General features: G+C 47.2%; 1 protein-coding gene across 1 annotated transcript in view; it reads left to right on the top strand.

Moving 5' to 3' along the window:
• Positions 1-16,869, top strand: part of GEN1 (GEN1 structure-specific endonuclease) — a 191,430-nt gene that overhangs the window by 170,220 nt on the left and 4,341 nt on the right. Inside the window, exon 13 of the mRNA XM_085610642.1 lies at positions 7,391-7,534. Within this exon, the coding sequence (XP_085466768.1) occupies positions 7,391-7,534 (144 nt within the window). The remainder of the gene's footprint in view (positions 1-7,390; positions 7,535-16,869) is intronic.

The raw sequence follows: 16,869 nt of genomic DNA, 5'->3' as shown, positions 1-16,869 counted from the left end.
GAACCGTAGCCCAATAAGCATACTTTGGGTGGTAATAAAGGATTATTATTCCCAGCCACTGTATTAACAAGCCAAAAACCCGCCTCTAAATCATAGTGTCTGTTAAACACTTCTTAAGTGATAACAAGCTCCATGTTCAAAAGGCCCGTTAAAAACACTTGGTTCCCGTCAGAAGTGGTATAATGGGAAATGCAGGGAGGCCTATAGTCAACTAGTTAAAGCGGTCAAGTCTCGGGTTATGAGTGATGTCAAGCTAGCAAGGGTACAGTATAAAAAAAAACAGTGGGATGCTAAAAGAGAGTGGGAAGATAGGCACTGGTCCGACCTTTTGGATGCATCCACATCCAATAACCAGACTAAGTTCTGGGAACTTGTAAAGTGGGGCAGAGACCCAGATTCCCAAACGCCTACAAATCATGTTTCTCCCGAAACCTGGGTGGATTTTTATGCTGCCCAATTTAGGTCTGAGAACTCGGAATCTTTTAAAATGTTAAATAGTGTGTATACATTGTCTGACCAAGGTGGAGCCCTGATCTTCACAGAACATGAAACCGAATTAGCCTTGGGTTTGACTCAGAGGGGGAAAGCACCGGGGATGGACCCAATCCCTGCTGACCTGTTTAAAGCTAACCTTGAACTTTGGGTACCGTATATTACCAGGTTAGCTAATGCAATTGCCAAAGGAGCTAGAATCCCCAAGTCATGGAAGGGGGCTGAGATCCTTCCAATTCACAAAAAAGGAGATCGGTCCAATCCGGGCAATTATCGCCCGATTAGCCTCATTGATTCTCTTCAAAAGGTCACTGCACGGATGGTCTTAGGTAGAGTTCAGGGTTGGATGGTTTCTGAGGGCATCTTGTCTCCCATGCAAGCAGGCTTCAGATCTGGCACCAGCACCATCGACCAGGTGTTTAGATTTTGTCTGATTTACTGGAAGGTGGTGCTGCTGGGCGGGGGAACAATCTTCGCCGCGTTCATCGACCTGAAAGCGGCCTTTGACATGGTGCCGAGGGCTAAACTGTGGCGTGTCTTGAGAGACTTAGGCTTGCCCATGGAACTACTTGACTTAATTGTTAAACTGCATGATGACAACTTTGCAAGGGTTTGGTGGGGAGGTCAAGGACAAGTGACGAACAGCTTTCCGGTAACACGCGGGGTTCGTCAGGGGTGTGTTTTGGCGCCCACACTATTCCTGTTATTTATTGACCAGGCTTTCCCCACTGACGCTCCTTCCCTGGCTGGGACGAGGTTCCCCATGCTTATCTTCGCTGATGACACCCTGCTCCTCTCTAAGACCAGAAGTGGATTACAGCGGGCTCTGAACCGCTTTGAGGAGTTCTGTGTCATCAACGATCTGAAGGTAAACGTAGGTAAAACTAAGTTTATGGTTCTTACTAAGAAACTCTCGGTGCGGAGCTCGGTAAGCATGGGTGGGGTTAATTTGGAACAAGTTGAGCATATGACCTACCTAGGGGTGACACTAGATTTTCGCTTGCGATGGAAGGAGCAGGTGGTTGAACAGCAGCTAAAACTGGCCCGCTTAACTGGTTGTCTTCTTAGGGAGCAAAAGAGATCCATCACCAAACGTGTGCACCCAGCGCTAAAAATTTATGACACAAAGATTAATGCCGCTATTTTATATGGTGCGGATCTCTGGGGGTACATGGATCTTTCTAGCCTGTTTAAAGCACAGTGTAAGTTCTTGCGGAGTTTAGTGGGGCTACCGCAATCCACTCCATCCATACCTCTTTGTTTGGATTTAGGATGTAACCCAATAAATGAGATGGCAAGGTTCAGATTGGTAGCCCTCTGGAGGCGGATTTGGACTTCTCCCGACCTTGTCCTTTTTGCTAATGAACTTGCTGAAGTTAGGTCTATTGAGGTCTCCGGGAGAATTCCATGGCTACGTACGGTAAAAACCATTTTGGTCGAAATGGGAATGGAACAGCTGTGGGTGTCTCCAGGAACCAATGTGTTTCCCACCAAACAAGAATTTAAAGCGCTGTATTGGGCCTCAGTTCGACAAACCTTAGTGATTGCCTCTAGCTCTACCAGTCTAACAGGAAGGTTCCTGATTAATAAGCTGGATCTCTCTCGCGAGAATTACTGGGATATTATCACCAGGCCTCTCGACAAGAAACTTTATCACCAGTTTCGGGTGGGATCCCTGCCTTTGAATTCATTCACAAAAAATTGGGCTTCTGGAGTAACCAAATTTTGTCAATGGTGCCCAGGCCATAAGGAGACTGAGGGTCATCTTTTATTTGCCTGTCCCATGTATCAAGACCCACGTAGAAAATGGATAAAACCTTTGTTCCAACGCCTTACCTGCAGTAGGTCTGCGGAGGCCATTCGGGTATTAAAGACCAATACCTCAGAGTTGTTTGTGGTGAGCATAGCGAAATTTCTTGGTTGGGTTTGGATTATTAGAGCTAAAAAACAGGCAGAAAAGATTTCTCCTCTGAATTGTATTTAAAACATTATTGTTCTGATCTAACGTTGGACATTGTATAGTGTATTAAGACTGTTTTAATTACTGTTTTTATACTCTTAAAATTATTTAGACGGGCTGTCTTTGTATTATTAGGATGTTAATAAGGGTTTTAATGTACTGATCTTATTGTGTGTAAAAATATTCGTAAATTGGACAGTTTATTGTGTATGTAAAGTATGAGTAGATTGATAATTGGTCCAAACTGTCTGTGTTGATCTTGCTGTCTTTTATGATTTTATTATCGAAATAAAGACTTTAAAACCTGAAACCTGAACCTGATAACAAGCTGTGCACCTTTGTTTCATTCCATTGCATTGTAATCTAGGTATTGGGCTCCAGGTAATTCCCAGCCAGAATCAGTGACAGCTGATGGTCATTCAAATGAGGCCTTTGTTTTGCTCCCAGCTGGAAGGGAAAATAAGAACGCCCGCTCACTCTCTGCAGGTTTCTGATCCGAAAGGATATTTCAGTATATTTCATTGAGGGGTGGGGGTGGGGGGCGGGGTCCAATCCGGCTCAATAACAGCTGTGGGTCCCCCTGCACTTGTCTTGAATGAGATTGGCGCATATGTGAAAAGCAAATAATTTCGAATTTAGAATTGAAGTGTAATGGACATATTCATTGACGCCAGCTAAATTATTCTCATTGATGTAAGTAATGGAAAATGAAGTTGCTCTGAAATATTTCCATTTAAGGAAGGGAACACGTTGATTGGTCTGTTTAGTTGTTGCTTTTATATGAATAATAAAAGAAAAGATGTTTTTTTTAAATAAAGTACGTGGTGCTAGCGGAAGTGAATAGTCCCACACAGGAAACAGTACTGTTTGAATGGACGTTTCGACTTGTTTTTGGATTCAGATTTGATACTAGGACTATACCTTCCCCTTAGTATTCATAACCAAATAATATTGTTATACTAACAATCTTTTTTTTTGTTGCTATTTTTAGAAAAAACTATTTTAGGATTGATACTCGCTGATAGAAAGACGCCCAGGGAAATTCAAGTAAAATTATCGCTAGCGTGCACTATTAAAATGATTGAAAACAGGCAATATCTTACACTGGCAGACTCTGGAGGGAATTGGGAGCATCGTAAAACTTATCGTCCTGGAGGGTGCAGGCACTCTGGTGGGCGCTTTAGAGAGGGTGGGTTTCCTAGAGAAGGGCTCATGATTGGAAAGCTTAAAAAATTCACATAGGGTGAATGCAGTTAAGAAAGAATTTGAAATGGAAGGTTTGCGAAGTGCAAAAGACAGCTTCACAGAACAAGACAAGCCCGGCGAGCGTGGCGTGCGCGCTTGGTGGGGGAGCGCATTCCAGGCGGGGGAGCGGACCCTTTGAAGTACGATGCCAAAAGCGGATTGCATGGCGGCACGATGCACGTGATTGTGCGCGTGCTCGCCATGCAATCCACTTTTGGGAGCCCCTTACTAGAGTCTCGCTGAGCGATCGCTTACACGATAGCCAGCGAGACCTAAAAAATAACAATTGGGCTAGCTTTCCAAAAGGCCTGTTGACTTTGTCAATCTTTGTTCTTTCTACTCTTGTGATAACAGGAATATAACATTTGATAGAAAACTGTGAATGGTTCCACTTTTCCCCTGTCACAATAATGGCAAATTCCTTTCGGGCTCTCTGATTTCCTCAATGAAGGAGAAAGATTAATTTGCTTTTAGTTTCCTGCCCACTTGTCTTCATTTTATTTCCACCTTGAACTCTTTGTAATTGACACACAGAAGTATGTGTTGGTTTTTGTCCCTTCAGCACTGTATGTTCTGCTACTATTTGTATTTGTGGCATGCTTTAGGTTTCAGAAATCCTTTGCCATTTGCTTGCGCTGGAATGTGTTTGCCTTTCGGAACAACGCTACTGATGATCCAAGACATATCCTACATTATTTGCTGGAAGCAATTCAGTATCCATAGGTTTATTATGTTTATGGGAATTAAATCAATGTATCTTACAGTCCTACTCTGTCCTACTGAGCGATTCAAAAGTCTGCACAAAGTACGCACTTGGCTTTCAGGGTAACAAGGTGACCAATCGTATGCTTAGTCTATGAGATGAGTAGGTTTAGAGAACTCAGTAATTCACAGAGAAACTTTTAAAAGTCGATTGCCCAGACAGTTCTTTATCATGAATAAGAAAAAATATTTTATTTTACTATCGACACACAACAACAGAGACAAATATGCTGCAAAATTGGGAACCTGCTAACAACTAAGGAAGGTTGACGGGTAATGCTTCACTGTGTTTTAAGTGATGAGGTTTCTACATGTGACTTTTACTCCAGAGTCTGTCCTTGAGTTTAGTTATGCCTTTATTACTCTGAACAGGATAGCAGATCAATGTGAGCAAATTCAGTAGGAAGCTGCTATCAACCTCATTTGGACCAATTGCCTTGAGTTCTATGTAAAGGACTCTTTTCAAGGGCTGTGTGGCGGCACTGTGGCCGCCCGCTCACTGCTTCATTGTCTGCATGGCCTCAACTGCTTCCAAATACCTCTCCTGTTTACTAGAGAGATAGTGGTTGGGCCAGGATGAGTCGCAGTCCTAGTAGTGGGGGTCACAAGCTCAAATAAACTTCACCACCCAAATGAGATAAGAGCCCGCCTCCTATGTCACTTGAAAGGGGGTCAGCTTTGCAAGCAGGTTAAGCAGGAATTTCCAACATTTCTTACCCAGATCATGTTCATGAAAAGGGATGATATGGTTTTTATAATTCCAAACAAAATACTGTCGCTCAGTGCCTACTTACCAACTAGAGCCAGGTCACCCAGTGGACTGTAGCTAGTGAAGAACCTAAGCATTACATGAGGACGGTGTGTTCGTGGTAACGATTGGTCTTGTGAGACTTCACAATATTACTTGCTGTTAGTAGGCTCCGAATCTCCTTTCATCATAAATAGGCATACTCAGGATTGAGATATAAGTATTTGTTTAATCATTTTATTAAAATCAATTTCCTATCCTAATGCATAAAATGTGTATAGTTGTAACTATAAAAATAAACAAAACAATGAAATTGATTTATAAACAGTGTTTTAAAAAGAATTGCAATATTGTAAAGGTGGTTCAGAATTCATAATTCTCCTGAATGAAAAGATGAAGTCAACCTCTAGCCTCTAACCCCTCCATTCTTGCCCCTAGCTAAACTGTCTTAGCACCAAAAGGGCCTGTGCGTGTTTCTAAGGTGGCTTGTAACTTGTTTACCTCATTTAAACATCAGAAGTGTAAAGAAGGTCATTGGCCATCTCTGCTTTGTAGCTATGGCACCCAAGCAAGCCGATAGGGCTGGGTTGGCCGGTGGCCTTCACAAAGGGGTTTTACAGCTTCTGCTTGTTTGATGTGATCTCCTAGGAAGTCGAAGATTTCCTCACTTCCTTCTACTTGTCTGTTTCTAGCTTAAACACTTTTCTTATTACTTTGAAATGGGCAGGCCTCACATCGAATAATGTTAAAATGCATGAATTAATATATAAATGTTGTTGCACTTATCAAACTATAGTAAAGCAAATGTGATATGGTATACATAACGCAACAATACTAAATACACCATGCATTTATAAATGAGAAATGTGTAATGAATATACGGAATATATGAAATGCAATGACGGGTACATAAACAGTAAATGCAAATTTTATGTCAGGGGGACTCCTAGAGGTACTACTTTGTGGAACTGTTGTAGGATGCGAGTGAATATATTCAGAGATCCAGTACGTGGGGTTGAAAAGGAGAAAGAATATAGCCTTATGGCCAGGTCGGTCGACCTCGAAGCTGGGAACCAGGTACAAGTCTGGGCAAATCACTTCATCTCCCTGCGCCTAACAAATATGAATGTGTCCTTCTGTAACGAAACTAGTGCTCATGTCAAGCGCTTTGATACCTGATTTGGGTCTAGTTTGCGCTATATAAAACTCTATTAAAAAAAAAATGGTACTTTAAAGTGATCTCCCCAGAGACTAATTGAGATGCTTTAAAGCAGCACAGCTATAGCTGGGAGGGAAAGGAACAGGGTCCTGGCAGAGCGTGAGCAGTCAGACTGCTCTGACATATGGGTGAGCTTCTGCTTCTGCTGCTTCACTCACCCTGTCTCAGACAGGAAGGGAGCCCTTCATGCCTGCAACAGCTGTGCCAATTTCCTCCAGCACAGATCCAACCAGTGCCCCACCACTGTCGCTCCACTTTCCCTGGGGGCAAGCTGCCTGACATATTTTACCCAGATCGGCGTGTAGTCCAGGTGTGGGGCCTCCACTGTCCGCCAGTCGACCCAGCAAAAGTATTGCTGCCAACACCTGTGTGACATGGGGTTAGCGTGGACTCACATTGAGTGTGGGGTCTGGTTCCTGCATTCTGCTTCTGAGTCTGACTATAAGCTTGAATTCGCCTGCGTCTGTCCCCCCTGAGGCATCCTCTACACCTGATCGGGCACCTCATTGGGGTAAGTAGCACCAGGGAAGGGATTGATCACATGGTACCACTGCTTTGCGCCCCAAGCTTGAGACCTGAACATCTCTGGCGTTGCTCTCTTTCCCTGCTCTATCCCCCTCAAGCAGTCACCATCCCTGCATCCTGCCGGAGCTTCGGCTCTTGTCAAGGCCACCATGGTTCAACATGCATCCAGGACACCGTGCGGCTCCTCACAATATGGTCAATGCTCTCCAGGTTCCTGATGGTGCACTGTATTGGAGATGCAGGCAAGATTATGCAGAGTGTTAGGGTGCTGAATGGTAGCTAAGTTAAAGTAAGCCCGCTATGCTGGTTGATTGTCCATGCCGCTCCCTGCACTCTTTGATCCCACATAGACTTCCACAGCTTTGTAATTGTAAAAACATGTTTTTCACATGTCTTTTTAGTGTTTGTTTGTAATTAACCATGTTCTTGTCTTTTACAGAACATTATGTTTTTACAATTGAGCAGGCTTCAGACACTTTTGTAGTGTCGATAGAAGAAGAATCGCTTTTCCAAGCAGCATACCCTAACATTGTGTCAATGTACATTAAAGAAAAGTTGGAAGGTGATGAAAAGAAGCCAAAAGGTAAAACTACTTAAAATTTCATCCATGTTGCCTGGCAGTAATAGTCAATAAATATTTTCTAGATTCTAGAAAGTTACATTTACCATAGAGTTGCACAGTTCAACATCTGTTCTTTCCTATTTCTCTTATATTCAGTTATTTCCCAAGTTCCTTAGTTTTAATTCTCTTTATTTTAATAAATGTGGTACATTTGATTTTTATAATTTTACAAACCAAATCTCTTTGAAGAACCTTCTAGAAGGCATGGTAGCCACTCAGTAAGAGTCATAACCATCCTTTATTCGCGGAAGCTGTCGTCACGTTGGGCGGTGCACTGGTCATCTCATGGTTCACGGCAGACGCGTTTCGGGTGTCAGCCCTTAATCATTGGCGATATACAGAAAAAAATGACGGGAAATTGCAACACACTTTAAAGTCCAGGAACCCGCACCAGTGGGCGTGGTCACCTGCGCAGCCTCATGGGTGCCGTAGTTGCAATGTTTTTGCCTCAAGTGAGTCTGTTAAGAAATCTGCATTTTAAAATAGTAAAATCCACAGGGAGCATAAAATTGACCTTGGAGGAGCATTTAAAGAGCCACTCGCCCCACCAACATCTAAGGAAGAACTTAAATTGTTTCAAGGCCTGGTCATATATATGTCCAAATTCATAAGACTTTTTGCAGACCGTGTCTCCCTTGAGGAAACTCCTAAAAAAAAAAAAAAAAAGTTATCATTTCAAATGGAATGAGGATTGTCAGAGAACTTTCAATGAAATCGATCAATCTGGGCCATAGCACTATCATTTGGAAATTTTAACGTCATTTTGACCACAGACGCTAGTACTAGAGGGATGGGAGCCACTCTCACATATATAAGGGATAACAAGGAAGTAATAGTTGCTTTTGCATCCTGCGCCCTAAAAGATTCAGAAAGCAACTACTCTACTGTGGAGATGGAAGCGCTGGCTTGCTATTGGGCCATGCTCCATTTTAAATTCTTCTTATGGGGTTTGCTAGTCACATTATGTCCAGACCATAAACTTCTTACATTCATCTTCTCATCTAGGGGAATAGAATAGAATGCACCATCCATTGCATTGCCAAATGGGTACTTCCCTAGAGGGATATAATGTTAAAATAGAATATTTCCTGGGAAACTAGAACTTAGCACCATACTGCCATGCCAGGATGCCCCTAAATAAAGACACGTGTCAGGAACACAGTACTGAGGAATCTGTACTCTGTTACTATACTGGGTATAACAAGGGAGTAATGGGAGAGGTGTATGAGTAAGGATGACACACTCACCCTTGTTAAAGAGAAAATTGTTCAGGGATGGACAACTAAACAATGTGACCTATCAAATGAAATTCAGAGTTCTGTAGTAGGGGATCTCTGTGTATAGTCATGATCTAGTGAATAGTCCCGCCCATGTGCGTGGACCCCGGAGCAATAAAAAATAATCTCTAAAAGGTGACAAATCATGCAGACCTGCATACACCTTTAAGAGAGAATTTAATTTAAAGACAGATAATGCAGCCTATACCCACAGGCTACACTGTCCAGTACTTCAACTAGAATTCCACCAACATCCACAAACAGCACTGCCTGTCTAGTTTTTCTCCACATAGGAAAAAACCCTGCCTCTACCAGCAAAAGCCGCTGGAATGATAGAGAGGAAGGAGTGGACAGACAAGCCCCATAGGCTGCCATTATGTGGCTTAGAACAGGATACTGTGCCTTTAAGAAAACTTTCCAGATTTCCAGAACTTTCCCCAGTATCCCAGAATGCCCAGCAGGTCCCATTTACTTTCAGTTCTTTTTTCCGGCTCCTGCTAGCAGGACCCTGGAGCATTGAGCTCTCCCCTTTTCAAGGGTTTATTGGAGATTTTGTCAATTTTTGTCACTTTTTTCAAGTGCTTAGTAGCTGGTACTGTCAACATGCCTGGCTTGTTCGACAAGTGCCCGGAATGTGGTAGAAAGAAGGCTAAAACTGATCCACACGAGGTGTGTATAGGTTGCCTTCCCCAGTCCCACGTGCCTGAAGACTGTGATATCTGCCACTCGTTCTCTGCCAGGACCCTGAGGGACAGAATGAAAATCAGGCTTCAAGTTCTGGAAGAGAGAAGACTGAAGGCACCAGGTGGGTCTGGAGGGGCTGATTTGGCCCATACTGAGGCCTCTGGGGGGCTCCCCAGGGGCAGGAAGACCAGTAAGCGCTCCCACTCCCCGTCGAGGGCGTCGACGGCGACGTCGAGGAGGATGACCACCATCTGTTTGCCGTCTCCCCAGGGCTCTGGGGAGAAGCGGCGTCGACGGTCGACGTCGAGGGACCTGAATAGGCCGCCGTCGACTACATCGGCATCGTCGGCGACGGCGCCGTCCAGCAGTCGGCGTCGAGATCGGACCCTGCGTCGGCGCTCGCCGTCGAGGGGAGATCGCCGTTCGCCGTCGATGAAGAGGAGACGGTCGACGTCGCCGTCGAAGAAGGGATCGACGTCGAGGCACTCGAGATCAAGAAGATCGCCGTCGAGGCGCAGATCGCCGTCGAGGCGCAGGTCGCCGTCGAGGCGCAGGTCGCCGTCGAGGCGCAGGTCGCCGTCGAGGCGCAGGTCGCCGTCGAGACGAAGATCGCCGTCGAGGCGTAGGTCGCCGTCGAGGCGAAGGTCGCCGTCGAGGCGCAGGTCGCCGTCGAGGCGAGGGTCGCCGTCGAGGCGAAGGTCGACGTCGAGGCGAAGGTCGACGTCGAGGCGAAGGTCGACGTCGAGGCGAACGTCGACGTCGAGGAAGAGAGAGTCATCGGGATCGGTGTACTCTGTGGTGTATACGCCTCCTCGGATGCCTACGTCACCGCCTCCTCTCCCACCACCTCTGACTCCGCCTCCACCACCACCGCCAACACCACCGCCAACACCACCGCCGCCACCTCCACCACCTCCACTGCCACCTCCGCCTCCACAGCCGCGGACACTGCCTCCGCCGCCTCCACCTTGGTCATTGCCACGCACTCCAGTGGGGCTGCTGGCGGTTCCCCCGCGGTCGGTTTCCCTTCCGAGGTACCCGACTCCGCCGCAGGGGACTCCGAAGCCGCGATGCCCGCGGTCGCCGGGACCGGCTAGACCGGCGGGCAGACCGAAGCCGAAGAGGTCGCGCTCCCGCTCTCTCAGGAGGAGAAGATCACGGAGCCATGGACGGTCATCGTCGGACTCAGGACGACGCCGTAGGAGGCACAGGTCCAGGATACAGACGCGCTCCTCGGCCAGAGACTTTTCCCCGACGCTGTCGGACTCGCCGGGGACTAGGGTGTCTCCGGTGGACGATTTGGTCTCTTTCCAAGAGGTGCTGTTGAGAGGGGCAGCAAAGTTGGGTATCACGGTGACGGTTCCAACACCCACGACGTCCGTGATATTCGAGACACTTCATAAGAAACATCTGTCTCGCCCTCTACTGCCTCTTGTACCAGGACTGGTGGAACCCGCGTTGGAGCTGTTCCTCACTCCCGCGGTGACGAAGGCCGCCCCCTCCAGGCTCATGAAAAAGTATAGGGCCCCGGAGTCGGACCCTACCTTTTTGAGGGTGGACCCGAAGCCGGATTCGGTCATCGTGACGGCGGCGAGGAAACAGCATGCGACCGCCCCTTCATCGACGGTCCCGCCTGACAAAGAAAGCCGCTGGATGGATTCTGCGGGCAGGAAGGTGTGTGGTACCGCCGCCACCACCATGAAGGCGGCGAGTGCAGGGGCTTTGTTGGGCCGTTACGACCGGGCCCTGTGGGAGTCCCTGCAGCAGTATGCGGACCTGCTGCCCCGGGACAAGAAGGAGGACTTCTTGGAGACAGTGCGCGAAGGCATGCTGGTTTCTAATCAGGTGATCGGCGCAGCGGCGGATGTATCCTTGTTACTCGCCCACGCCTACTGTCATGGCGTCCACCAGAGATGGCATTCGTGGCTGTGCCTGACGTCCCTCAAGCCAGAGGCGCAGCAAAGAGTGGCCAACCTGCCCTTCTCGGGGGAAACCCTGTTCGGGAAACATGCGGATGATGAGATAGCCCGCATGAAGGCGGAGGCGGAAACCCTGACGGCCGTCGGGTTGGAGAAGGCCGAGAAGAAGAAGCGCCCTTTCCAGAGGCGGTTCGGGTCTTCGGGCAGAGGGCGTGGGCAGGGTTCGGGACAGCAGCAGCAACAACAGCAGCAGTTCCGCAAGCCCTTCCAGAAGCGCCAGAGGGGTAGAGGAGGCCAGCAGGCTACTACCACTACCAAGGGCCCGGCCGGGTCTCGGCCCTGAGCGGCTACTTCCCCCTCAACCGTTACCCACTCCAGTGGGGGGAAGCATTCAACTTTTTCCGGCAGAGTGGAGAAAAATTACTCAGGACAAGTGGGTGCTGAATATTGTTTGCAATGGATACAGTCTTCGGTTTATCAGCCCGCCTCCAGCGATCCCGCCGGTCAGCTCTCGATTCCAGCTGAGAGAGCTCCAGGCGGAGGCAGACATCTTGTTGAGAAAAAAGGCGGTAGAAGAGGTACCTCTGTCTCAAAGGAGAAGAGGTCTGTACTCTTGGTTCTTCCTCGTTCGCAAGAAGGACAAGAACGAGTTCAGGCCCATTCTGGATTTGCGACAGGCAAACAAATGGATTCGCAGAGAGAAGTTTTGCATGCTATCGTTGCACCAGATTTACCCTCAGCTGCAACGGGGAGACTGGCTCTGTGCCATAGATCTACAGGATGCGTACTTCCATGTGCCCATAGCTCGGAAGCACAGGAAGTTCCTGCGATTCCAAGTCGGCGCCAATCACTATCAATACACAGTACTGCCATTCGGGCTAAAGTCTGCGCCCAGGACCTTCTCGAAGTGCATGGCGGTGGTGGCGGCACACCTGCGGAGGCACAAAGTGTTTGTCTACCCGTATCTGGACGATTGGCTGATCAAGGCTTCATCCTTCTCGGAAGCACAAGATCACTTCCGATGGACGTGCGCTCTCTTGCACAAGCTGGGGTTACACGTCAACATGTCCAAATCGGTCACGACGCCGGTCCAGTGCATACAGTACCTGGGGGCCTCCATCGATACGCGGTCAGCAAGCGTGTCTCCTTCGGAGGAGAGACGGTTATCACTCCTTCGGAAGGCTCAGGACCTCAGGACTGCTCCATCGACAACAGTGAGGAAGGTGTCTTCTCTACTGGGATCGATGGCCTCCTGTATCTTCCTCACGCCTCACGCACGGCTACACATGAGACCACTGCAGGAGTGCTTGGAGGATCAGTGGGATCAGAGGACAGGCTCTTGGGACGACAAGATACGACTGTCGCTGCATGCTCTTCAGTCTCTGAAGTGGTGGTGTTCGGCGGAAAACCTCCTCACGGGGGTTCCCTTCCACAAGGACATTCCCACGACGAGTGTCGTGACGGATGCTTCTCTCCAGGGCTGGGGAGCGCATTCCGGGGACTTGCAGATTCAAGGAAAGTGGTCTCCTTTAGAATCGACGTACCACATCAATTTCCTGGAACTCAGATCTGTCTTCCTAGCACTGAAGGCCTTCCTTCCGTCCTTCCAGACCAACTCGCTGCTGATACAGACGGACAATACAACCACGATGTATTACCTCAACAAGCAGGGGGGGTCGAGATCGCGCACTCTGTCGCAGGAGGCGCAGGCGATCTGGCGCTGGCGCTGGCTGCTGGCCCGAGGACTGACGATTACGGCCACGCATCTGCCAGGGGTGCAGAATGCTCAGGCGGACGCCTTGAGCAGGCTGATTCAGGAAAACCACGAATGGGTCATAAACGACGAAGTACTAGGAGAAGTCTTCGCAAGGTGGGGGACTCCAGACGTAGATCTGTTCGCCACCGCCGAAAACAGCAAATGCCGAGACTTCGCATCCAGGTACTACCAGCGGGGGACGCTGGGGAATGCGCTATGGATCGATTGGTCGAACAACTTTCTGTACGCTTTTCCACCCATTCCCCTGATTCCGGCGGTGCTCATCAAGCTGTCCCAGTCCAGGGCGCGGATGATCCTGATCGCCCCGGAGTGGCCCAGGCAGTGGTGGTTCACGGACCTTCTTCACCGGTCTCTCCTTCCTCACATGCGGTTGCCGTGCAGGCCGGACCTTCTCATGAAGTTCGGGGGACGGATGGTGCACCCCAACCTCTCGTCTTTGAGTTTGGCGGCATGGCTCCTGAAATAGTGCAATATGGCCATCTGAATCTACCAGACGATTGTATGGACATACTGAAGGAGTCTAAACGACCTTCCACTAGGACATCCTATGCTTACAAGAGGAAGAGGTTCTGTATCTGGTGTAAGTCCAAGAACTTTGATCCGACAACATGTAAGGAAGATGTCATCCTTCCATACCTTTTACATCTGGCGCAGTCTGGCCTTAATTTCCATTCCATTAAGGTTCATCTGGCTGCTTTGACTGCTTACAGGAAATGCCCTTCACAGACTTCCTTCTTTCAGATCCCTGTGGTCAAGGATTTTTTGGAAGGCTTGAAGAAAGTGTTTCCTCCCGTCAGACTTCCCTCGCCTTCCTGGGACTTGAATGTGGTGCTGTCCAGACTGATGAAGGAGCCTTTTGAACCCATTCACAAGGCTTCATTGCAGCACCTATCCTGGAAGGCGGCGTTCCTAGTGGCCATTAGGGTGAGTGAACTTCAGGCATTATGTTGTCAAGAACCTTATACTGTATTTCATGCTGCTAAGGTTGTGATGCGTACTCACCCTAAATTTCTTCCTAAGGTTATCCCTGATTTTCATGTCAACCAGACCATAACTTTACCTACGTTCTTTAAGAATCCCTCTTCGCCAGCGGAAAGGTCTCTCCATTCCCTGGATGTTCGGAGGGTGTTGAAATTTTATCTGGATAAGACCAAGGATATTCGTAGGTCTGACCAATTATTTGTTAATTATGGCTCAGTCAGGACTGGTCTTGCGACCTCTAAGCAGTCCATTTCTAGGTGGATTGTGTCCTGCATACAATTGTGTTATCAAAAGGCTAATAAGACCTTAGGGGGTAAACCTAAGGCTCATTCCACCAGGGGCAAAGCTGCCACGACGGCTTTGCTGCGTAATGTTCCTATTGCGGAAATCTGCAAGGCGGCCACTTGGAAGTCGGTCCATACCTTTGCTGCGTATTACTGTCTGGACTCGGATGCCAGGGCAGATGCTCAGGTTGGGCAGGCTTCGCTGCGAAATTTGTTCGCACAGTAGTGGGTTTGTCTTGTTTGTTCTCCACCGCTGCTGTTGTGTGGGGATGGGCTTGCCATTCTATTCACTAGATTATGACTATACACAGAGATCCCCTACTACAGAAGGAGTAGTTTATTTTCTGTAACTCCAGTTCTGTAGTAGGGGTATCTCTGTTATAGTCATAAGCGCCCGCCCTCCTCCCCAGTGGAGAGATGTTTATTCATATGAAGAATTCTACAGGTCTGGCGTGCTACGCCTTCAAAAAGAACTGAAAGTAAATGGGACCTGCTGGGCATTCTGGGATACTGGGGAAAGTTCTGGAAATCTGGAAAGTTTTCTTAAAGGCACAGTATCCTGTTCTAAGCCACATAATGGCAGCCTATGGGGCTTGTCTGTCCACTCCTTCCTCTCTATCATTCCAGAGGCTTTTGCTGGTAGAGGCAGGGTTTTTTCCTATGTGGAGAAAAACTAGACAGGCAGTGCTGTTTGTGGATGTTGGTGGAATTCTAGTTGAAGTACTGGACAGTGTAGCCTGTGGGTATTGGCTGCATTATCTGTCTTTAAATTAAATTCTCTCTTAAAGGTGTATGCAGGTCTGCATGATTTGTCACCTTTTAGAGATTATTTTTTATTGCTCTGGGGTCCACGCACATGGGCGGGACTATTCACTAGATTATGACTATAACAGAGATACCCCTACTACAGAACTGGAGTTACAGAAAAGAAACTACTCCTTAGTGGGCAATATGACAAGAATTGAGCATTGGTGGGAGCCTGGTAAGGAGAGGAGACAAACTAGTTTCCCCAAAGAAAAGGACAGAATAGCTGCTGTTGCTCACAAGGGACATCCAGGCAGAAACATCACTAAAAACAAAGCTACTTGTTACCCGGTATGGATTCCTTACTGGAAAGTAAAGTAAGGGACTGCATGAGTTGTGCCTTAGGTGATAAAGCATAAACTGTTAGGAAAGTCCCAATGTCACCTGAAAGTGATCGCAGCAAACCATGGGACAAACTAGCCTTAGATATTGTGGGACCTTTCAGGCAATCTGCATGGATGGGCAAATACATGCTAGTGCTTGTAAATTACCACTCGATTGTAACCAGGGTAGTGAACTCCATTACCACGAAAATGCTGATTGAGTTTTTGACTAATACCTTTTTCATAGATGGCATTCCAAGTACGCTTGTAGTAGACAATGAGGTACAATTTACCTCTGATTAAATGAAAAGATTACTAACCAGAATGTCCATAAAATATTGCAAAACAGCCTTGCAGTGTCTGAGAGCTAATGGGCTGGTCAAACGTGTGAATGGGATGAATAAGGAATTTGTACAACCATCTAGCATTTCAAGAGAGCCGGTAGACAAATCTCAAGAATATGTTATGGTTGTACCATACTGCACCTAATGCAGTTAATGGCGTTCCCCTTTTGTATCACTCAAAGGCAGACACCCAGGCTCTACACTTTCACCTAACTGGTTGAACAGGGGTAGGCCAGTGTGGGTGCAGAGCGAGGAAGTAATCGAAAGCATTATGCAACACCAAAAAGGCTACAAGGCCAGGTACGACAATAAACCTGGAGTTTTCAGACACTATAGGAAAATTGGAGACGTAGCAGTCAAACGTCCTAATCCATATAAAGGCAAATACAGTAATCATTCTAATGCTCTGAAAATAGCCCATGGCCATAGTAATGTTGTGGTTCTTGAGGATGGGAGGACCTGGAGCATGGACAGGTTGTCTAAGTGTCATACCATTCCAAATGCATAATGTAATTGGTCTAGTTCTGATAATTTCAATAATGAAACAGATAGAATGTTCTTTCATAGGACCAAATGTGTACCTCAGTGGCACAAGGAATATGTAATTATGTAAATCCACCTGTGTGTGATATATTGCTTAATATTATTCTGTGTACTGTATAGAAGGATACTCAAATATATGAAATGCAAATCATTTAAAAACAAAAGTATGGAACGGAGATGTATTGCAATTAGACTACATAATATTTCCACACCTCAAGTTAATATTGATTGCTGTATAACTAGTTCTTATTAATGTATTGTGTCCTTACCACTCCTGTTAATGGTTTCACCCGCATCCATCGACCCCCTATCCCTCACCATTCTCCACTGGTGCATTTCACTGTACTGACAGTTAGAATC

Source organism: Triturus cristatus, chromosome 6 (genome assembly GCF_964204655.1).
Source record: "Triturus cristatus chromosome 6, aTriCri1.1, whole genome shotgun sequence".
Classification (NCBI taxonomy): Eukaryota; Metazoa; Chordata; class Amphibia; order Caudata; family Salamandridae; genus Triturus; species Triturus cristatus.
The sequence above is the reverse complement of the archived record's forward strand: the minus strand, read 5'-3'. Positions and strand labels throughout refer to the sequence as shown.